The 17,156-nt window shown below is 43.4% G+C and overlaps 2 protein-coding genes and 1 long non-coding RNA gene across 3 annotated transcripts; 1 reads left to right on the forward strand and 2 right to left on the reverse strand.

The window, feature by feature from the left end:
• Nucleotides 1–460: 460 nt before the first annotated feature.
• Nucleotides 461–4,134, reverse strand: LOC124269240. Its single transcript, XR_006896468.1, has 2 exons — nt 2,347–4,134; nt 461–2,271 (listed from the first exon to the last, which is right to left on the reverse strand). It is a non-coding gene; the product is annotated as an uncharacterized LOC124269240 (long non-coding RNA).
• Nucleotides 4,135–6,236: 2,102 nt separating this feature from the next.
• On the forward strand, nt 6,237–7,068 carry LOC124269265 (calcium-binding and coiled-coil domain-containing protein 2-like). Its single transcript, XM_046704274.1, has 3 exons — nt 6,237–6,541; nt 6,627–6,784; nt 6,902–7,068. The coding sequence occupies exons 1-3, from the start codon at nt 6,237–6,239 to the stop codon at nt 7,066–7,068; spliced, it is 630 nt and encodes a 209-aa protein (XP_046560230.1).
• Nucleotides 7,069–7,107: 39 nt separating this feature from the next.
• On the reverse strand, nt 7,108–16,235 carry LOC124269266. The gene is made up of 4 exons (XM_046704275.1): nt 16,085–16,235; nt 8,386–8,527; nt 7,601–7,770; nt 7,108–7,211 (listed from the first exon to the last, which is right to left on the reverse strand). Exons 1-4 carry the CDS (start codon nt 16,128–16,130, stop codon nt 7,108–7,110), a joined length of 462 nt encoding a protein of 153 aa, XP_046560231.1. The 5' UTR covers nt 16,131–16,235.
• Nucleotides 16,236–17,156: the final 921 nt, after the last annotated feature.

Genomic DNA, 17,156 nt, shown 5'->3' on the forward strand with positions numbered 1-17,156 from the left:
GTGGCATGGTACGTTCACCTTTACGTCAACACTTGACAGCGTTTGATTCACACTGATTTGATGTGGTCGAAATCGTAAACCGTTTCTGCTTTCAGCAGATAGTTCTCCTGTAAATGAAATGTTTTTCTCCCTGGGTGGGACAATACCTGAACCCAGAATCATTGAGTGTCGCCCATCCACGTCTTTCTGCAGCAAGCGCTGCTAAGCGAGTGAGTCTAGTTTTACGCCGCTTTTAGCAATATTCCAACAATATCAGGGCGGAGAACAACAGAAATGGGCTTCACACATTGTACCCATGTTGGGAATCGAACCGGGTCTACGGCGTGATGAGCGAACGCTTTAACCACTAGGCTACCCCACCACCCCTAGTGATATATATCGTGAAATGTGCCTGCATATACTTTTACGTAGACTGACAAACCCACGCGAGATACCTGTATATTAGACACCAAACATATCATGAACACAACGACGACTTTATTACAAAGGAATTGTACGATATTTCATCCAATTAGTACACGTATATTCAGAAAACACTACTTACAGGCATATTTAGTATATCACATTATTGGTATTAAACACACTTAAAGTACATACGATATAAGATACACCAAGACATCTACGAACAATATCTAAATTGGTATATGATAAAATAACATTTTACTCAACAATTTGAAAACACTCTAAGACAGGTATGAGTATTTTAGTATTCATGCTGAACGATTTTGTTTAAAGTATGTTTTAGTAATCTCTACTCAAGGAAATACCAATATTACACCTCGATAAAGAACTGAACACGAACACATTCACGATCTATCTTGCATAGAACACTCCGTATCTCCAATAAGCGTAGAACCGTTTACAGATTAGGATAAAATATTAACGTTTTAATATAACTTTTAAGAGTAACATGACACCGATATGAAATTCAGCCAGCTGATCTAACACTATTGTCAGCAGTGTATCAGTCCACAAGAAACGTATATCTTTATATCTCTGTATACGACCATATACTGAAGGACGAAAGAAAGTATACACCCACGTTTGATGGCTGTAAGATATGACACAAACATGCACTGTCCTTTCCATGGCGCTGTATTTGATGCAGGTACCACAGGCGGTAATACATGCAGCATATCTATCTATGCCAGCCAAGATAGTTTTTGGTCAAATTCAATTTCCAAGGCGTACTTTCTTCCGTCCGCCAGTTTACAATACGTTGAGGCGAGCTAAGCCTCGTGTCTTCCTTGTTTTATGTATCCCATTCCTCCGTGTACCCTTTGAGAATATCTACATATGGTTAGATAAACCTCGGTAATATACCTTCATACCTCAGTAATTACTGAATGTCGCAAGTACTGGGCAACGATGCACAAAAGCAGGGGAAGCATTGAAAGACAGAACTGTCATTTGTAGAAACAACTTCCGTGTCTGTAGTTTGAGTATTTACAGATTGTAAACAACTGTGTTTCGTTAGATATTTCAATACAACATTAAAACTTTGCCATTCAATATTGACAAACATAGTGGGTGATTCAGGTGTACGTCTGGCAAGGAGAATTTCTGATGTGAAATATTTACTTCATACTAACGTTATATTTGTTGTTTCATTTGTTTTAAATCTGACAGCTCCGTTTTCTGTGTAGCTGAAGCATCTGTGTAGCTGGAGTCTTGTTCTAAAGAACACAGCTGTGTAAACAACAATAAGGCATTGCATATCGATAATATTGAAATATTCCGACACATCAAACCCTACCAGAAGCATATACAGCATTATGATCAAGTGACAGGAAATCGTCCATGGATGATGCGTAACCTCAGTTTACCAATGTTCTTGGATCAATGTACGTTCCATTACTTTCCCAGCCCACTGGGAAGTATACAATTCCACCAAAGGTGGCACCACGATGGTTACATGTGCTTCAATGTACTGTTGGACAGAAGACCTGCAGAAAACGGCCACCCATCCAGCCACTCTCCGCCACAACGTGTTCTTCGTCTGATTTGTGACCTGTGTCCTCTGACAAGAACACGCCACCCATCCGCCTACTCTCCGCCACAACGTGTTCTTCATCTGATTTGTGACCTGTGTGCTCTGACAAGAACACGCCACCCATCCGCCTACTCTCCGCCACAACGTGTTCTTCATCTGATTTGTGACCTGTGTGCTCTGACAAGAACACGCCACCCATCCGCCTACTCTCCGCCACAACGTGTTCTTCATCTGATTTGTGACCTGTGCGCTCTGACAAGAACACGCCACCCATCCGCCTACTCTCCGCCACAACGTGTTCTTCATCTGATTTGTGACCTGTGCGCTCTGACAAGAACACACCACCCATCCACCTACTCTCCGCCACAACGTGTTCTTCATCTGATGCATGACCTCTGACAAGAACACGCCCCGGACCTTACACCACCAGACTAAAGTGACTGTTCAGATCACCATAAACACAGTACACTTGTAAGTATCTCAAATCTTCGTGTTGAAAATAACCCGCTTGTATATCTCCCTAGACATAATTCGTGTCACAAATCGCCACCCGTCTACGTTCGATAACACCATGAAGCATGCTATATGCCAACTCATATTGAGGCTTGTATCGATGTCCCCTAATGGTGACTTCTAAACAAGATACTTTGGTGTTCCTGAAAATGTATAACAATTATTGGCATTGTAGGTACTGAAGTCATATTGAACCTATCCCAATCACCACACTATTAACCTCAGACTGTTTAGGTTCAGAACAATTTCCACAGCATTTCACACTAGCTATCCAGTGTTGGAGGACTTCAGAAACAGCTGATGATGCACTGTGTGATTCTCCTTTGTATCGCTGACCTCGTTATACTACAGCGATGGGGAGAGTGATGACTTTATGAAGCGTTTAACCGAGTCTTCTTATAAGGTTTCCCAACAACCGTTACTCACGCGAACACGTCCGATTCAAGGTTACACTATGGTATCTCGGAGCCTTGAAACATTACATTAGCTTGAAATAATTAGAAACATCCGTATCATCAGTATGTCATGACAAGGAATGTACAAAAGTTTGTATATATTTTACATGTATATATATATATAATATCCAAAGCAAGTTGAGACCATGAGTGAGAGTATTTTCAGTCTCGTAACAAGATTTATGTAAAACTGAGCTGAGGTCTTTTAAGACGACGTCATTAATTTCAAAAGTATGATAAGATATTGATATATTACACAAAGATGTCAAACTTTTTAACAGAATGTATCTTACAAATTAATCAAGTTGGTGGGATATAAAATGCCTGTTAACACTGTTCCAACAAACATACAAAACATGGCGTTTCTAGTCACATTTACAAGATTGATCGAAGGCACATGAGCACGCTAACGACCACCGTTACAGTCGCAGGGAGGGAAATGGAGGAGCTGTTGTCGTCGTTGATGGTCTTGTAGCTAGTTTTGGGATGGCAGATTGGAGGGAGAAACTTGTGCAGGCAGTCATCTATGATTTTCTCCACCTTCTTGGGGCAGTGCTTCAAGATGGTCTTGTCGAAGCATGTCAACAGCTGTTCGGACAGTCTGCAATTGATATTAGAGTCAGTGATAGTGACAAGGGAAAGATGGCAGTGCTTCAAGAGGGTCTTGTCGAAACATGTCATCGGTTTCTCGGAAGGTCTTCAATATTCAAGTCAGTGATAGTGACAAGGGAAAGCTGGCTCAGTGATTTTAAGGGTCAGGCATGAGTCTGTGAATGGCGAAGAAGACTTCCACGCCGTGTTTAACAATATTCGAATAGGTGAGTCTGTGTGTGTCTGTGTGCGTGCTGCGTGTGCGCGTGTGTGTGCAGGATATGTTTTCTCCAATCAGTTCAGGACCTGAAACAATTTACCCTCACCCCGAACATCAGATCTTTCCTGCTTAGTGTATGTCATCTCCCTTGCACGGTATTTTTATCAGAGCCGATGAAATATAATAAAATCACCTCCTCATCTGAACAGTTCAACAGTATTTCTTTTACATGTCAGTTTAACGTGAGAAAACAGTCACAAAGACCCTCCCTGTCACTGACACCACGCAACAGAACCTCTCTAGTGCTACACTGTTTCACTGTGGTGGAAGCCAACGACGTGAATGCTTGTAGCCGTATCGTATAGCAAGCTGAGTGTCACTGTGGACGAAGCCAACGACGTGAATGCGTGTAGCCGTATCGTATAGCAAGCTGAGTGTCACTGTGGTCGAAGCCAACGACGTGAATGCTTGTAGCCGTATCGTATAGCAAGCTGAGTGTCACTGTGGACGAAGCCAACGACGTGAATGCGTGTAGCCGTATCGTATAGCAAGCTGAGTGTCACTGTGGACGAAGCCAACGACGTGAATGCTTGTAGCCGTATCGTATAGCAAGCTGAGTGTCACTGTGGACGAAGCCAACGACGTGAATGCGTGTAGCCGTATCGTATAGCAAGCTGAGTGTCACTGTGGACGAAGCCAACGACGTGAATGCTTGTAGCCGTATCGTATAGCAAGCTGAGTGTCACTGTGGTCGAAGCCAACGACGTGAATGCGTGTAGCCGTATCGTATAGCAAGCTGAGTGTCACTGTGGACGAAGCCAACGACGTGAATGCGTGTAGCCGTATCGTATAGCAAGCTGAGTGTCACTGTGTTTGTTCGTGATGTCAACCACTAGTTTGTCGGTCACGATGTCTGCGGCGTCAAACAAGATGCATACGAATGACCACACCATTTATAAAGTCAACATAACTCTTTCCATAATCATTATAATTATAATCCTGAGACATTTTTATTCTCTTGCGTGATAATGTAATCAGCGTGTAATGAACTGTGTAGAAAGCAAGGCGCAGAGGGTCCTTCAGACCAAGAATCCTTCACCTCCTCTTGGTTCTCCTACACACAGTCAGTCGTCTTCCGTAACAGCGCAGATCGAGACATCTGAGCTGGATGATTTTGAGTAAGATCTGTATTTGTGGATAATGTGCATCAATCCAGTAACTAACCAGTCATTTCAACGCTGTCGTTTTGACAACCAACACTGAATGTGACCACATATATTTTCACACCGGTATTTTTATTTCTTTTTCCCTTTTATTTCTTTTAATATTTTTTTTTCACTTATGCACGTATCTATACACACAAAACATAGGCACACATAGACGTTGAATGATCAGTTCTTTTAGCAATATATGTAATGTTACTATTCAGGTCCGCGAGAAAAGCTACATAAAGGGAGAGAACTCTGTATGCCTTCTTTATCTTGATTCTATTTTTACCCAGTTTCAGCGGCGAGACTGTTCTGGTTCACACTCGCCTCGTTCGCCACACATCTCCCCAGGACATGTTGTAGAGAGCAAGCTGCAGGGACAGACTACCCTTGGAAGCAGAAGTGACAACGGGGTAGGCGACAGGAGGCAGGGGCAGGGGCAGGGGCAGCTAACATGGGCAGGGGTGGGGACCAAGGGTGCTGACGCAGCTAGATGGCATGGTGGAAGCAGGGACAAGAAATGCTGACGATAGCAGGTGGCATAGTGAAAGGTGGGACAAGGAATGGTGACTTATAGCAGGTGGCATTGTGAAAGGTGGGACGGGAAATGGTGATATAACAGCAAGCTGGATAAGACGAGAACATGAGGTGGAGCAGAGGGAAGAGAGAAGGGGGGAAGCTAGCACAGAGGACAGAGTTCAATCAGGGAGACATGGTGGAGCAGGGGGGGAAGAAGTGGGAAGCTGACAAAGAAGAGCAAACTGGATAAGGAGAACAAAGGTGGAGCAAGGGGGGAAAGAGAGTGGGGCAGAAGCTGTGAGAACAAGCTGGATAAGGAGACAGCATGATGGGCATGGAAGAGGTGGGGGAAACTGGCAAGAGGGCAAGCCGGATAAACAAGACATTGTGGAGCAGGAGGAGGAGTGGGGAAGCCAGCAAGGCAGGCCGGATAGGAAAGATTATGGTGGAGCAGGGGAAGAAGTGGGGGACCAGCAGGAGCACAAGCTGGATAAAGAAGACATACAGTGGAGCAGGGAAGACACAGGAAAATGGACAAGACACAGGAAAGGAGACATGGTGGAAGCAAGGAAGAAAGACAGTGGAGGAAGCTGGAGAGGGGCAAAATGGATAAGGAAGACATGGTGGAGCAGGAGGAAGAAGGGGAAGCTGGCAAGAGGGCAGAAGCTGGATAAGGAAGACATGGTGGAGCAAGGGGGAAGAAGTGGGAAGCTGGAAGAGGCAAGGATAAGGAAGACATGGTGGAGCAGGGGGAGAAGGGGGGAAGCTTAAGGAAGAGCAAGCTGGAGGAGATCAGGAAGACAGGGGGGGAGGTGGGGAAGCTGGAGAGGCAAGCTGGATATATGGAAGACATGGTGGAGGAAGGTGAAATGGATAATGAAGAACCAAGGACTGTGGAAGGGGAAATGGACTGGGAGATGGGGGAGAGGGGCAAGCTGGATAAGGAAGGAAGAGTGGAGCAGGGGGAAGAGAGAGTGGGGGAACTGGGAAGAGCAAGCTGGATAAGGAAGACAAAGGTGGAGAACAGGGGGAAGAAGTGGGGGTAGCTGTGGAGCACTGGGGAGAAGTGGGGAAGAGGAAGGAGGAGCAGGGTGGGGGAGCTGGGGAAGAGGGATAACAAAGACAAGGTGGAAGCAGCTGGCAGAGGGGAAGGAAGAAGTGGGGAGCTGGGAAGAGGGCAAGCTGGATAAGGAAGACAAGGTGGAGCTGGGAGGAAGAAGTGGGGGAAGCTGGGATGAGGGCAAGCTGGATAGGGCAAGGAAGACAGGTGGAGCAGGAGGAAGAAGTAGGGGGGAGGCTGGCAAGAGGGCAAGCTGGATAAGGAAGACAAGGTGGAGCAGGAGGAAGAAGTGGGGGTAGCTGGGAAGAGGGCAAGCTGGATAAGGAAGACAAGGTGGAGCAGGAGGAAGAAGTGGGGGAAGCTGGCAAGAGGGCAAGCTGGATAAGGAAGACAAGGTGGAGCGGGAGGAAGAAGTGGGGGGAAGCTGGGAAGAGGGCAAGCTGGATAAGGGAGACAAGGTGGAGCGGGAGGAAGAAGTGGGGGAAAGCTTGGAAGAGGACAGGCAATAAGAGGCAGACGATACAGGAGGGGGAGTCGCTTCGACAAGTTTACACAGATGTTCTTATTCCTTCATCAGGTGAATGAAACTCAACATGTCTCTTTGGAGAACTGGCTCGTACAACTCCACGTTTTGAATGGAACTCATTCTGTCCTATTATCAAAAGCCTGATTTGACTAGTAGTTGAAATCAAGTTCACAGACAAGACAAACCATGTGCCAAGTTAATGGTAAACAAAGGGAGATAATAACTACACCAACGAAAATGTAACACAGATGTATACAGATAATAACTGGAGAGTATGCGTTCATCGCATGTATTCATTCACAGAAATACATTCAATACCAAATTTTAAAATATATAAGGAAAAGGATCTTTTCAGGATTAGAATTTTGAGAGTGGATTTTGGGATATGTAAGAGAGGGTTTGGGGATATGTAGGAGAGAGGGTTTGGGGATATGTAAGAGATGGTTTGGGGATATGTAAGAGAGGGTTTGGGGATATGTAAGAGAGGGTTTGGGGATATGTAAGAGAGGGATGACGTGGAAGCGACCTCAAACGGTACTGACATTTTTTGTTCTTGCAGATCTCCTTCATAGCGGACCGCCAGCTTTTGGGATTGACGAGCAAATCAAAGTCTTCCATCCCCTCCTCAGAGCAATCGCTGTAGACGGTCTCCATGCAGCTGATGGCCTGGTCCACCTCTCCGCCCCTGTCGGAAGTCAGGGAGATGTTACATACATACAGTAATACAAGGACGCAATACATGTAGTGTCGACATGAGGTTTGTGTCATCGATAGCTCAGGATAGGATTGTCGTTTTGCGAGCATCGTTTAATGCCTGTTCACAACATGCCTACTTTATAAAGGCGGTCCGTAACTAACTGGACAAGACAATTCAGTGACTGACATCAGGAGCATCAATTTCCACGAACCGTATACAATGACATTCATCAACAATGTCAGGCACCTTTACCACCAGTGCCTACAAAGCCATCTTCAAGCTACGTCTGTAGAAAAAGCGTTACGATTTACGATAGCTATGTGCAGCGAGACCCTGATCCTATTAGTAGCCTTTCACGACAAGCTTTGGTTGATGAAGACGAATTCTAACCCTGGTATTTATATATACATGCAACTGATATAATTGGCTTTCGGTGAATGTAGCGACCTATTTTATCTAATACCTACGACACGTGAGTATTCAGAATGTAACACTTGGTGTACTGTCCGTGAAAAAAATGTTTGGAATCCAGACGATTCTTTTAAGCCATGTTTGAATAGTTTCAGTCGTAAAACCTCAGGACAATTATATTTCCCAACTTACTCGCACAACTTCTTGGTGTATTCAGGATCCGTGATGAACTTGTGTCCCTCAGCCAACTGGATGTTCACCTGTATCTTCTCTGTGCATTTCTTCAACATCTTGGTGTGATTAGCCGGACACTTGCCCGCGTCGGCCAGACCGGCTAAAATGACCATAAGAATTATGATAACCATATGAATATGTATTGCACTATGCCTCATTTAGCGATATTCCACGACCATATAAATATGTATTCCACTATGCCTAATTTAGTAATATTCCATGACATATGAATATGTATTGCCCTATGCCTCGTTTAGCAATATTCCACGACAATATGAATACGTATTACTCTATGCCTAATTTAGCAATATTTCACGACCATATGAATACATATTGCTCTATGCCTCATTTAGCAATATTCCACGACCATATGAATATGTATTGCTCTATGCCTCATTTAGCAATATTCCACGACCATATGATATGTATTGCTCTATGCCTTATTTAACAATATTCCACGACCATATAAATATGTATTGCTCTATGCCTCATTTAGCAATATTCCACGACCATATGAATATGTATTGCTCTATGCCTCATTTAGCAATATTCCACGACCATATGAATATGTATTGCTCTATGCCTCATTTAGCAATATTCCACGACCATATGAATATGTATTGCTCTATGCCTCATTTAGCAATATTCCACGACCATATGAATACATATTGCCCTATGCCTCATTTAGCAATATTCAATGACTATATGAATACATATTGCTCTATGCCTTATTTAACAATATTCCACGACCATATGAATATGTATTGCTCTATGCCTAATTTAGCAATATTCCACGACCATATGAATGCATATTGCTCTATGCCTTATTTAACAATATTCCACGACCATATGAATATGTATTGCTCTATACCTCATTTAGCAATATTCCTCGACCATATGATATGTATTGTTCTATGTCCTCATTTAGCAATATGCAACGACCATATGCATATGCATTGCCTCATTTAGTAATATTCCACGACCATATAAATATGTATTGCTCTAGGCCTCATTTAGCAATATGCAACGACCATATGCATATGCATTGCCTCATTTAGTAATATTCCACGACCATATGAACATGTATTGCTCTGTGCCTTATTTAACAATATTCCACGACCATATGAATACGTATTGCTGTATGCCTCATTTAGCGTTATTCCACGACCATATGAATACGTATTGCTCTATGCCTCATTTAGCGATATTCCACGACCATATGAATATGTATTGCTCTATGCCTCATTTAGCAATATTCCACTACCATATGAATATGTATTGCTCTATGCCTCATTTAGCAATATTCCACTACCATATGAATATGTATTGCTCTATGCCTCATTTAGCAATATTCCACGACCATATGAATATGTATTGCTCTATGCCTCATTTAGCAATATTCCACGACCATATGAATATGTATTGCTCTATGCCTCATTTAGCAATATTCCACGACCATATGAATATGTATTGCTCTATGCCTCATTTAGCATATGAATACGTATTACTCTAATATTCCACGACCATATGAATATGTATTGCTCTATGCCTCATTTAGCAATATTCCACGACCATATGAATATGTATTGCTCTATGCCTCATTTAGCAATATTCCACGACCATATGAATATGTATTGCTCTATGCCTCATTTAGCAATATTCCACGACCATATGAATATGTATTGCTCTATGCCTCATTTAGCAATATTCCACGACCATATGAATATGTATTGGCAATTTGCTCTATGCCTCATTTAGCAATATTCCACGACCATATAAATATGAATTGCTCTATGCCTCGTTCAACATTCCACGACTATATCGGCGGCGGTCACAAGAATGAATCCGCGTGGACCATCGACATGCTGATCACGATGCTAACCAACCGCCCCAATCATAGGATGGTGATATTTACACTAATTGGGTAACTGTGGAACTGATAATTAAGTCAAATAACGTAATTCATATTCTTGATATATGCAATCACTGGTACATGGTGGACACATCACTAACACGACTCCTCTGATAACACACAGTACTCAAACATCGCTGATGCAGAACTAACACAACAATGAGATATTACTCACAAAATCATTCCCACACATCAATCACACAGCACTCACTGACACATAACTCACACATCACTCATACAACACTCATACAACACTCACACAACACTCATACAACACTCACACAACACTAACACAGCACTCATACAACACTTACACAACACTCACACAACACTCATACAACACTCACACAACACTCAACAACACTCAACAACACTCACACAACACTCACACAACACTCATACAACACTCACACAACACTCACGCAACACTCACACAACACTCACACAACACTCAAACAACACTCACACAACACTAACACAGCACTCATACAACACTTACACAACACTTACACATCACTCACACAACACTCATACAACACTCATACAACACTCACACAACACTCACACAACACTCACACAACACTCACACAACACTCACACAACACTCACACAACACTCACACAACACTCACACAACACTCACACAACACTCACACAACACTCACACAACACTTACGCAACACTTACACAACACTCATACAACACTCATACAACACTCATACAACACTCACACAACACTCACACAACAGTCACACAACACTCATACAACACTCACGCAACACTTACGCAACACTCACACAACACTCATACAACACTCATACAACACTCATACAACACTCACACAACACTCACACAACACTCATACAACACTCACACAACACTCACACAACACTCACACAACACTCACACAACACTCACACAACACTTACGCAACACTCACACAACACTAACAGAACACTAACACAGCACTCATACAACGCTTACACAACACTCAGACAACGCTCTCACAACACTCACACAAGATTCATACAACACTCATACACCACTTACACAACACTCAGACAACACTCACAGAACACTCACACAGCACTCATACAGCAAACACACAGCACTGATACAGCAGTCACACAGCACTCATACAACAGTCACACAACACTCACACTACACTCATACAACACTCCAACAACACTCATACAACAGTCACACAACACTCATACAACAGTCACACAACACTTATACAACTGTCACACAATACTCACACTACACTCATACAACACTCACACAACACTCATGCAATACTCACGCAACACTCACACAACACTCACACAACAGTCACACAACATTCATACAACAGTCACACAACACTCATACAACACTCATACAACACTCACACAACACTCAGACAACACTCACACAACAGTCACACAACACTCACACAACACTCACACAACACTCCCACAACACTCATGCAACACAGACAACAGTCACACAACAGTCTCACAACACTCACGCAACACTCATGCAAGACTCATACAACAGTCACACAACACTCACACAACACTCACGCAACACTCGTGCAACACTCATACAACAGTCACACAACACTCACGCAACACTCACGCAACACTCATACAACACTCACACAACACTCATACAACACTCACACAACACTCATACAACAGTCACAACAACAGTCGCACAACACTCACACAACACTCATGCAACACTCATGCAACACTCACACAACACTCACACAACACTCATACAACACTCACACAACACTCACACAACACTCACACAACACTCACGAACTACTCGCACAATACTAGCACGCCACACACACAACACTCACACTGCATCCACGTCACTGGCAGGTACCTTCAGTGCACATCACCCTTTTGATGTAATAGAATGTGATCTCGTTAGTGCTACAGCCATTCTTCACAGAAACGCCATAAGCTAATTATATAATATGGCAAAATAGCTATCTGGCAATCTGTGGTACAAGAACTATGAATGACACCTGAGTACAGTAGTTTTCGTCAACCAGAGTGACGTAAAGTGGGTGGAAAAAACCGACAGTCAGCATAATGAGCAGCCATTCATAGCATGGCCAGAATAGCCTTGCTTCTTAAATAAGAATTGATTTCCGACTTACAAAACGCCATGATTTAATAAGTGGCATACTCGGGCCTGGTATCTGACCCTGTTGTGTTGGTCTATACAGCACAGAATAACTCACTCTACCAGGGTCGATCTATTCAGCGGCACAGGCGGTATACAGAGTGATGACTTTACCAACAATGGAAATACTTGTCCGATTTTGTCATAAACCAATGTCAGAGTGTCCCAGAGAGTCCCAGTGTCCCAGTTTCCCACAGTGTCCCATAGAATACAAGTGTCCCACAGTGTCCCATAGAGTCCCAGTGTCCCACAGTGTCCCATAGTCCCAGTGTCCCATAGAGTACCAGTGTCCCACACATGTGTGCCATAGAGTCCCACAGTGTCCCATAGAGTCCCATAGAGTCCCACAGAGTCACATAGAGTCCCAGTGAGTCCCAGTGTCCCACAGTGTCCCATAGAGTCCCATAGAGTCCCAGTGTCCCATAGAGTCCCATAGAGTCCCACAGAGTCCCAGTGTCCCACAGTGTCCCATAGAGTCCCATAGAGTCCCACAGAGTCCCAGTGTCCCACAGTGTCCCACAGTGTCCCATAGAGTCCCATAGAGTCCCACAGAGTCCCATAGAGTCCCACAGAGTCCCATAGAGTCCCAGTGTCCCATAGAGTCCCAGTGTCCCATAGAGTCCCATAGAGTCCCATAGAGTCCCAGTGTCCCATAGAGTCCCAATATCCCATAGAGTCACACAGTATCCCATAGAGTCCCATAGAGTCCCACAGAGTCCCAGTGTCCCACAGTGTCCCATAGAGTCCCAGTGTCCCATAGAGTCCCAGTGTCCCATAGAGTCCAGTGTCCCACAATGCCCCATAGAGTCACAGTGTCCCCATATAAAGTACCAGTGTCCTATAGAGTCCCATAGTGTCGTATCGTGTCCCATAGAGTCCGATAGCGCTCCAGAGTATCCCATAGAACTCCATTGTGTCCGAACTACCCCCTTCCACTGCCAGATGTCTAAATGTACGTGTATATAAAGCTCCTGCATCAAGAGATGCAATACATAGACCTGGGTTTCAGTATGCTGTGTTGGGGACCTGTTGATCTGCCAGGTCAAACTGAATCCTATCGCAGCGAGCAATCTAATCAGAGAAAGGGGTAATAAATACAACATTGATGATGGAATCATATCGATCTCCCTCAGATGGCTGATGGCGCCACAGAAGCAGTGAGTGGATGGTACTCTATTGATCATTGCGAAATAACTGTCTCGTGTAAGCCGGGTGCAAGTAAATCACACCGTTTTGATAACGTCTATCCAGGTGTTGTTGGTTGTAGGTATTTTAGCTATGTTTTCATGCTCAGGGAACACTCTAATATCCATTTAAGATTTATAAGCGTGCCAGTATTTTTCGGGGAATTATGATGAGCAGCAGCTGCTGCTATGAAGTCCGCCATGACGGAAATCAGTTTCCCCTTGGGTGCTAGAGTACGGTGTTATCTAATTCACAGGAACAACAATAGGATACTCTACGATGTGAAAATGAGTTCAAATGTAGAATCTATGGAAGTGCTACTACAAAAGACGTCTCTAGTTGCGGGTACAGGCCAAGGACTCTCTCAGTACCTGCTTGTGTGCCAAACTCGATCTTCCCCGTTTGATAGTTCCGGTACTGAGGCCACCTGTTATAGGGTGAGTGAGTGAGTTCATATTTAACGTCACATCGGCAATGTTTCAGCCATATCGTGACGAACCTGTCATAGGGAAAGTGGGGGTAATGGGGTGAGTCAGTTTTACGCCACTTTTAGCAAATTCCAGCAATATCAAGGCGGGGGACACCAGAAATGGCCTTCACACAGAGTACTCATGTGGGGAATCGATCCCGGGTCTCGGCGTGGCGAGCGAACGCCTTAACCACTGGGCTACCACACCGTCCCCAGGAAAGTGTGGAGTCGAGGCCAAAGGTTTTATATCATAAACACTATACACAAACGGATTATCTCCTTCCTAAAAGAACGCCCATGCCTATATTAAACTTTTGCACTTTAAATCATAACTTGACTTTTAGCCAAATATATCAAGAGAAGAAAGTTTTGTCAACTCGGTCAGTTAGAAATGAGTATCACTCTGCTCCAACATAATATTCCCCCAAATGGTGCGTGGAGTCAAACTGATTTAAATTTAATATAACTGTATCGCTCAAAAGCTCCAATTGCTCATTTGTCCAGTGTTTGTGCGTGCCGGAAGTGGTTTTCAGATTAAATTGAATAACCAGTAACTGTATACCCGATAAAGTTAACGTTACCATGGATTCTGTTTGATCCGACGCCAATTTGGACAACTAGAAACTGATGATAATAACACATTACACTGTATTCGAGCGTTTGCATTTGCTTAATAGCATAATGTCGCTCTGCGCCAGAACATTGTCGATGTAGATCCGGAGCCTACATGTGGTCTACAAAGATCGTAAGGTGATGAGTCACCACTCATTATGTATGAGCATATATTGTCAGTGTTACCCCACATTGCACAACTACTTCATGCGCGACCTACTACGACTGCAGATAATTATCTAACAACTGACATTTAGCAAACTAGGTAACGCAGATGAAATTTAGACCAACAACTGACTGGAGTTTGGATTTATTTAGCAATACAGCAAGGTCACGGCGGGGACACCAGAAATGGGCTTCACACATTGATGTGTCTGATTTTTGAAATTTAAGACTAGGCAATTACCAACCGACGCAATGTTGTCTCGCAATAACCGCGTCTCTGGGACAGCTTCAACATAAATGTCAAACAAAGGAGTAGATGGCGACGCGGACGTTGGCGACAATTCGGCAACAAGGACATATCATATTGACTCCTGCAGCATCGGATGGTCTGGCTTCATCGTACATATCAGAGATCGTTAATCACCATCCAAGATGGCGAGCAGGCATAAGCGTCATCGACTAATCAATAAATTCGTCCCACAAGGGATCGTGGAAACAGTCGTGACCCTCAGAGTCATGTAGTGAGATTTCATCGTCATAGTTGTCAATGATGTGACGTTACAATCATTGATTCATTGAATCATGAACCTTCACTTCGTGTGAGTCAACATGCAGCTCGATAATCAGCATCAAAATTCCAGATCGGAGTAGGCAATGTGCCAACTACAGCATTCACAACAAACTCAAACTGCAACATTTTAGCGTAATTTTGTATATGTAAGAGTAACATACCCAGTTTATAGCATTACAAACTGTCCGCATTTATACTGTCAAAAAATACAACTTTGACCTTTTGAATTGGTGCGGCCATCAATATACACTGTAGTGATTGCATAACTTTCTCCCGAACCCGTAACTTCAGCTAAGAAAAGAAGCCACTATAAAAAACGTGTTTACCTAAAACTTGCAATAATCTGTCAAACGGTTTATTACAGAAATGTTCTTTATGCCAATAAACGCAAGCCAATATGTAAAAATCTAAATGATGCATTTTCTAGACGAGTTTATGTTGATATATATTTAACAAGCTGACTCAATCGTTGATGGGGAAACGATGCGTTTTCTTGACAGAGGGTATAACACGCACTGTCAGCCTGGGGTTACCAGACGTGGACGCTGGGGGGTACTCACCGTATACACACGCAATCATGGCAGATAGGAACAAGTAGAAACCCATGGTTCTTCAAGGAAAGTTACACGAGACGGTTGCTGCCTCTGTCCAGAAAGAAGATATTTTAATCAGCTTCTGTAATACATGCAAGTACCAGCATGCCTTGGAAGCGGAAGCAGTCCACGGTGACCTTCTCCTTCAGGAATGAGGTTGCCATGGAAATCGATACTAGCGCGAGGATAACACACGCTGGAGTCTCACAAAGATTGCTGACTCGGAGTTGTTTTCTGTCAAAGATCTAACTGTTGTTGGTTCGGACTGTTGTTTTCAACAACCGAAATGTTTACCTTAATTGCACTACCAACATGTCAAGAAAATCAGAATTTACGAAATTATATTTTTATGTGATCAAAGTCAATCGTATTTAAAATAAATTCGTTCGTCAAAGTGATGCCATTTTCGATCTTCACTCCCAACAAAGTCTGTCGCATGAGTTTGATCTGTGTTCAGTCCGATATGGCTAAGATGTCATTTCATGATGTCATACGGATACGTTGGTTAAAGTTAAGGTAATGCCGCATGTTTCCCTACATTGTCAATATTGTCCTTAGTTTATTACATAAGTTCATTACTCGTGTTATGATTCTTCAAATAACCGTTTCATACAACTGTTTGACACGCACGAACGCAAACAGACACGCAAACAGACACAGAGACAGACACACACGCATAGAGACACATACAGAGACACACACACACGGACAGACACACACAGACACACAGACACAGACAGACACACACGCACACACATACAGATACACATACACACAGACAGACACGCATAGACACAAACACAGACAGACACACACGCACACACATACAGACAGACACACACACGCACAAACGCACTCACACATACCTACCTACCTACCTACTTACGTAAGTACGTGCGTAAGTACGTATGTAACATAACATAACATACATGGATGCATACATACACACACACACACACACACACACACACACACACACACACACGTACGCATTGATAATTTTAGAATACAATTTTAATTACATCACATTTCTTTCTTT

Source organism: Haliotis rubra, unplaced genomic scaffold (assembly GCF_003918875.1).
Source record: "Haliotis rubra isolate DU_JTF1 unplaced genomic scaffold, ASM391887v1 Scf143, whole genome shotgun sequence".
Classification (NCBI taxonomy): Eukaryota; Metazoa; Mollusca; class Gastropoda; order Lepetellida; family Haliotidae; genus Haliotis; species Haliotis rubra.

Coding starts and splice junctions, on each gene's coding strand:
- LOC124269265 (XM_046704274.1), top strand. CDS start 6,237: ATGGTGGAGCAGGGGGAGAAGGGGGGAAGCTTAAGGAAGAGCAAGCTG. Junction 6,542..6,626: donor AACAGGGGGAAGAAGTGGGG/GTAGCTGTGGAG, acceptor AACAAAGACAAG/GTGGAAGCAGCTGGCAGAGG. Junction 6,785..6,901: donor AGGTGGAGCAGGAGGAAGAA/GTAGGGGGGAGG, acceptor AAGGTGGAGCAG/GAGGAAGAAGTGGGGGAAGC.
- LOC124269266 (XM_046704275.1), bottom strand. CDS start 16,130: ATGGGTTTCTACTTGTTCCTATCTGCCATGATTGCGTGTGTATACG. Junction 8,528..16,084: donor CATGATTGCGTGTGTATACG/GTGAGTACCCCC, acceptor TGGTCATTTTAG/CCGGTCTGGCCGACGCGGGC. Junction 7,771..8,385: donor TACACCAAGAAGTTGTGCGA/GTAAGTTGGGAA, acceptor GACTTCCGACAG/GGGCGGAGAGGTGGACCAGG.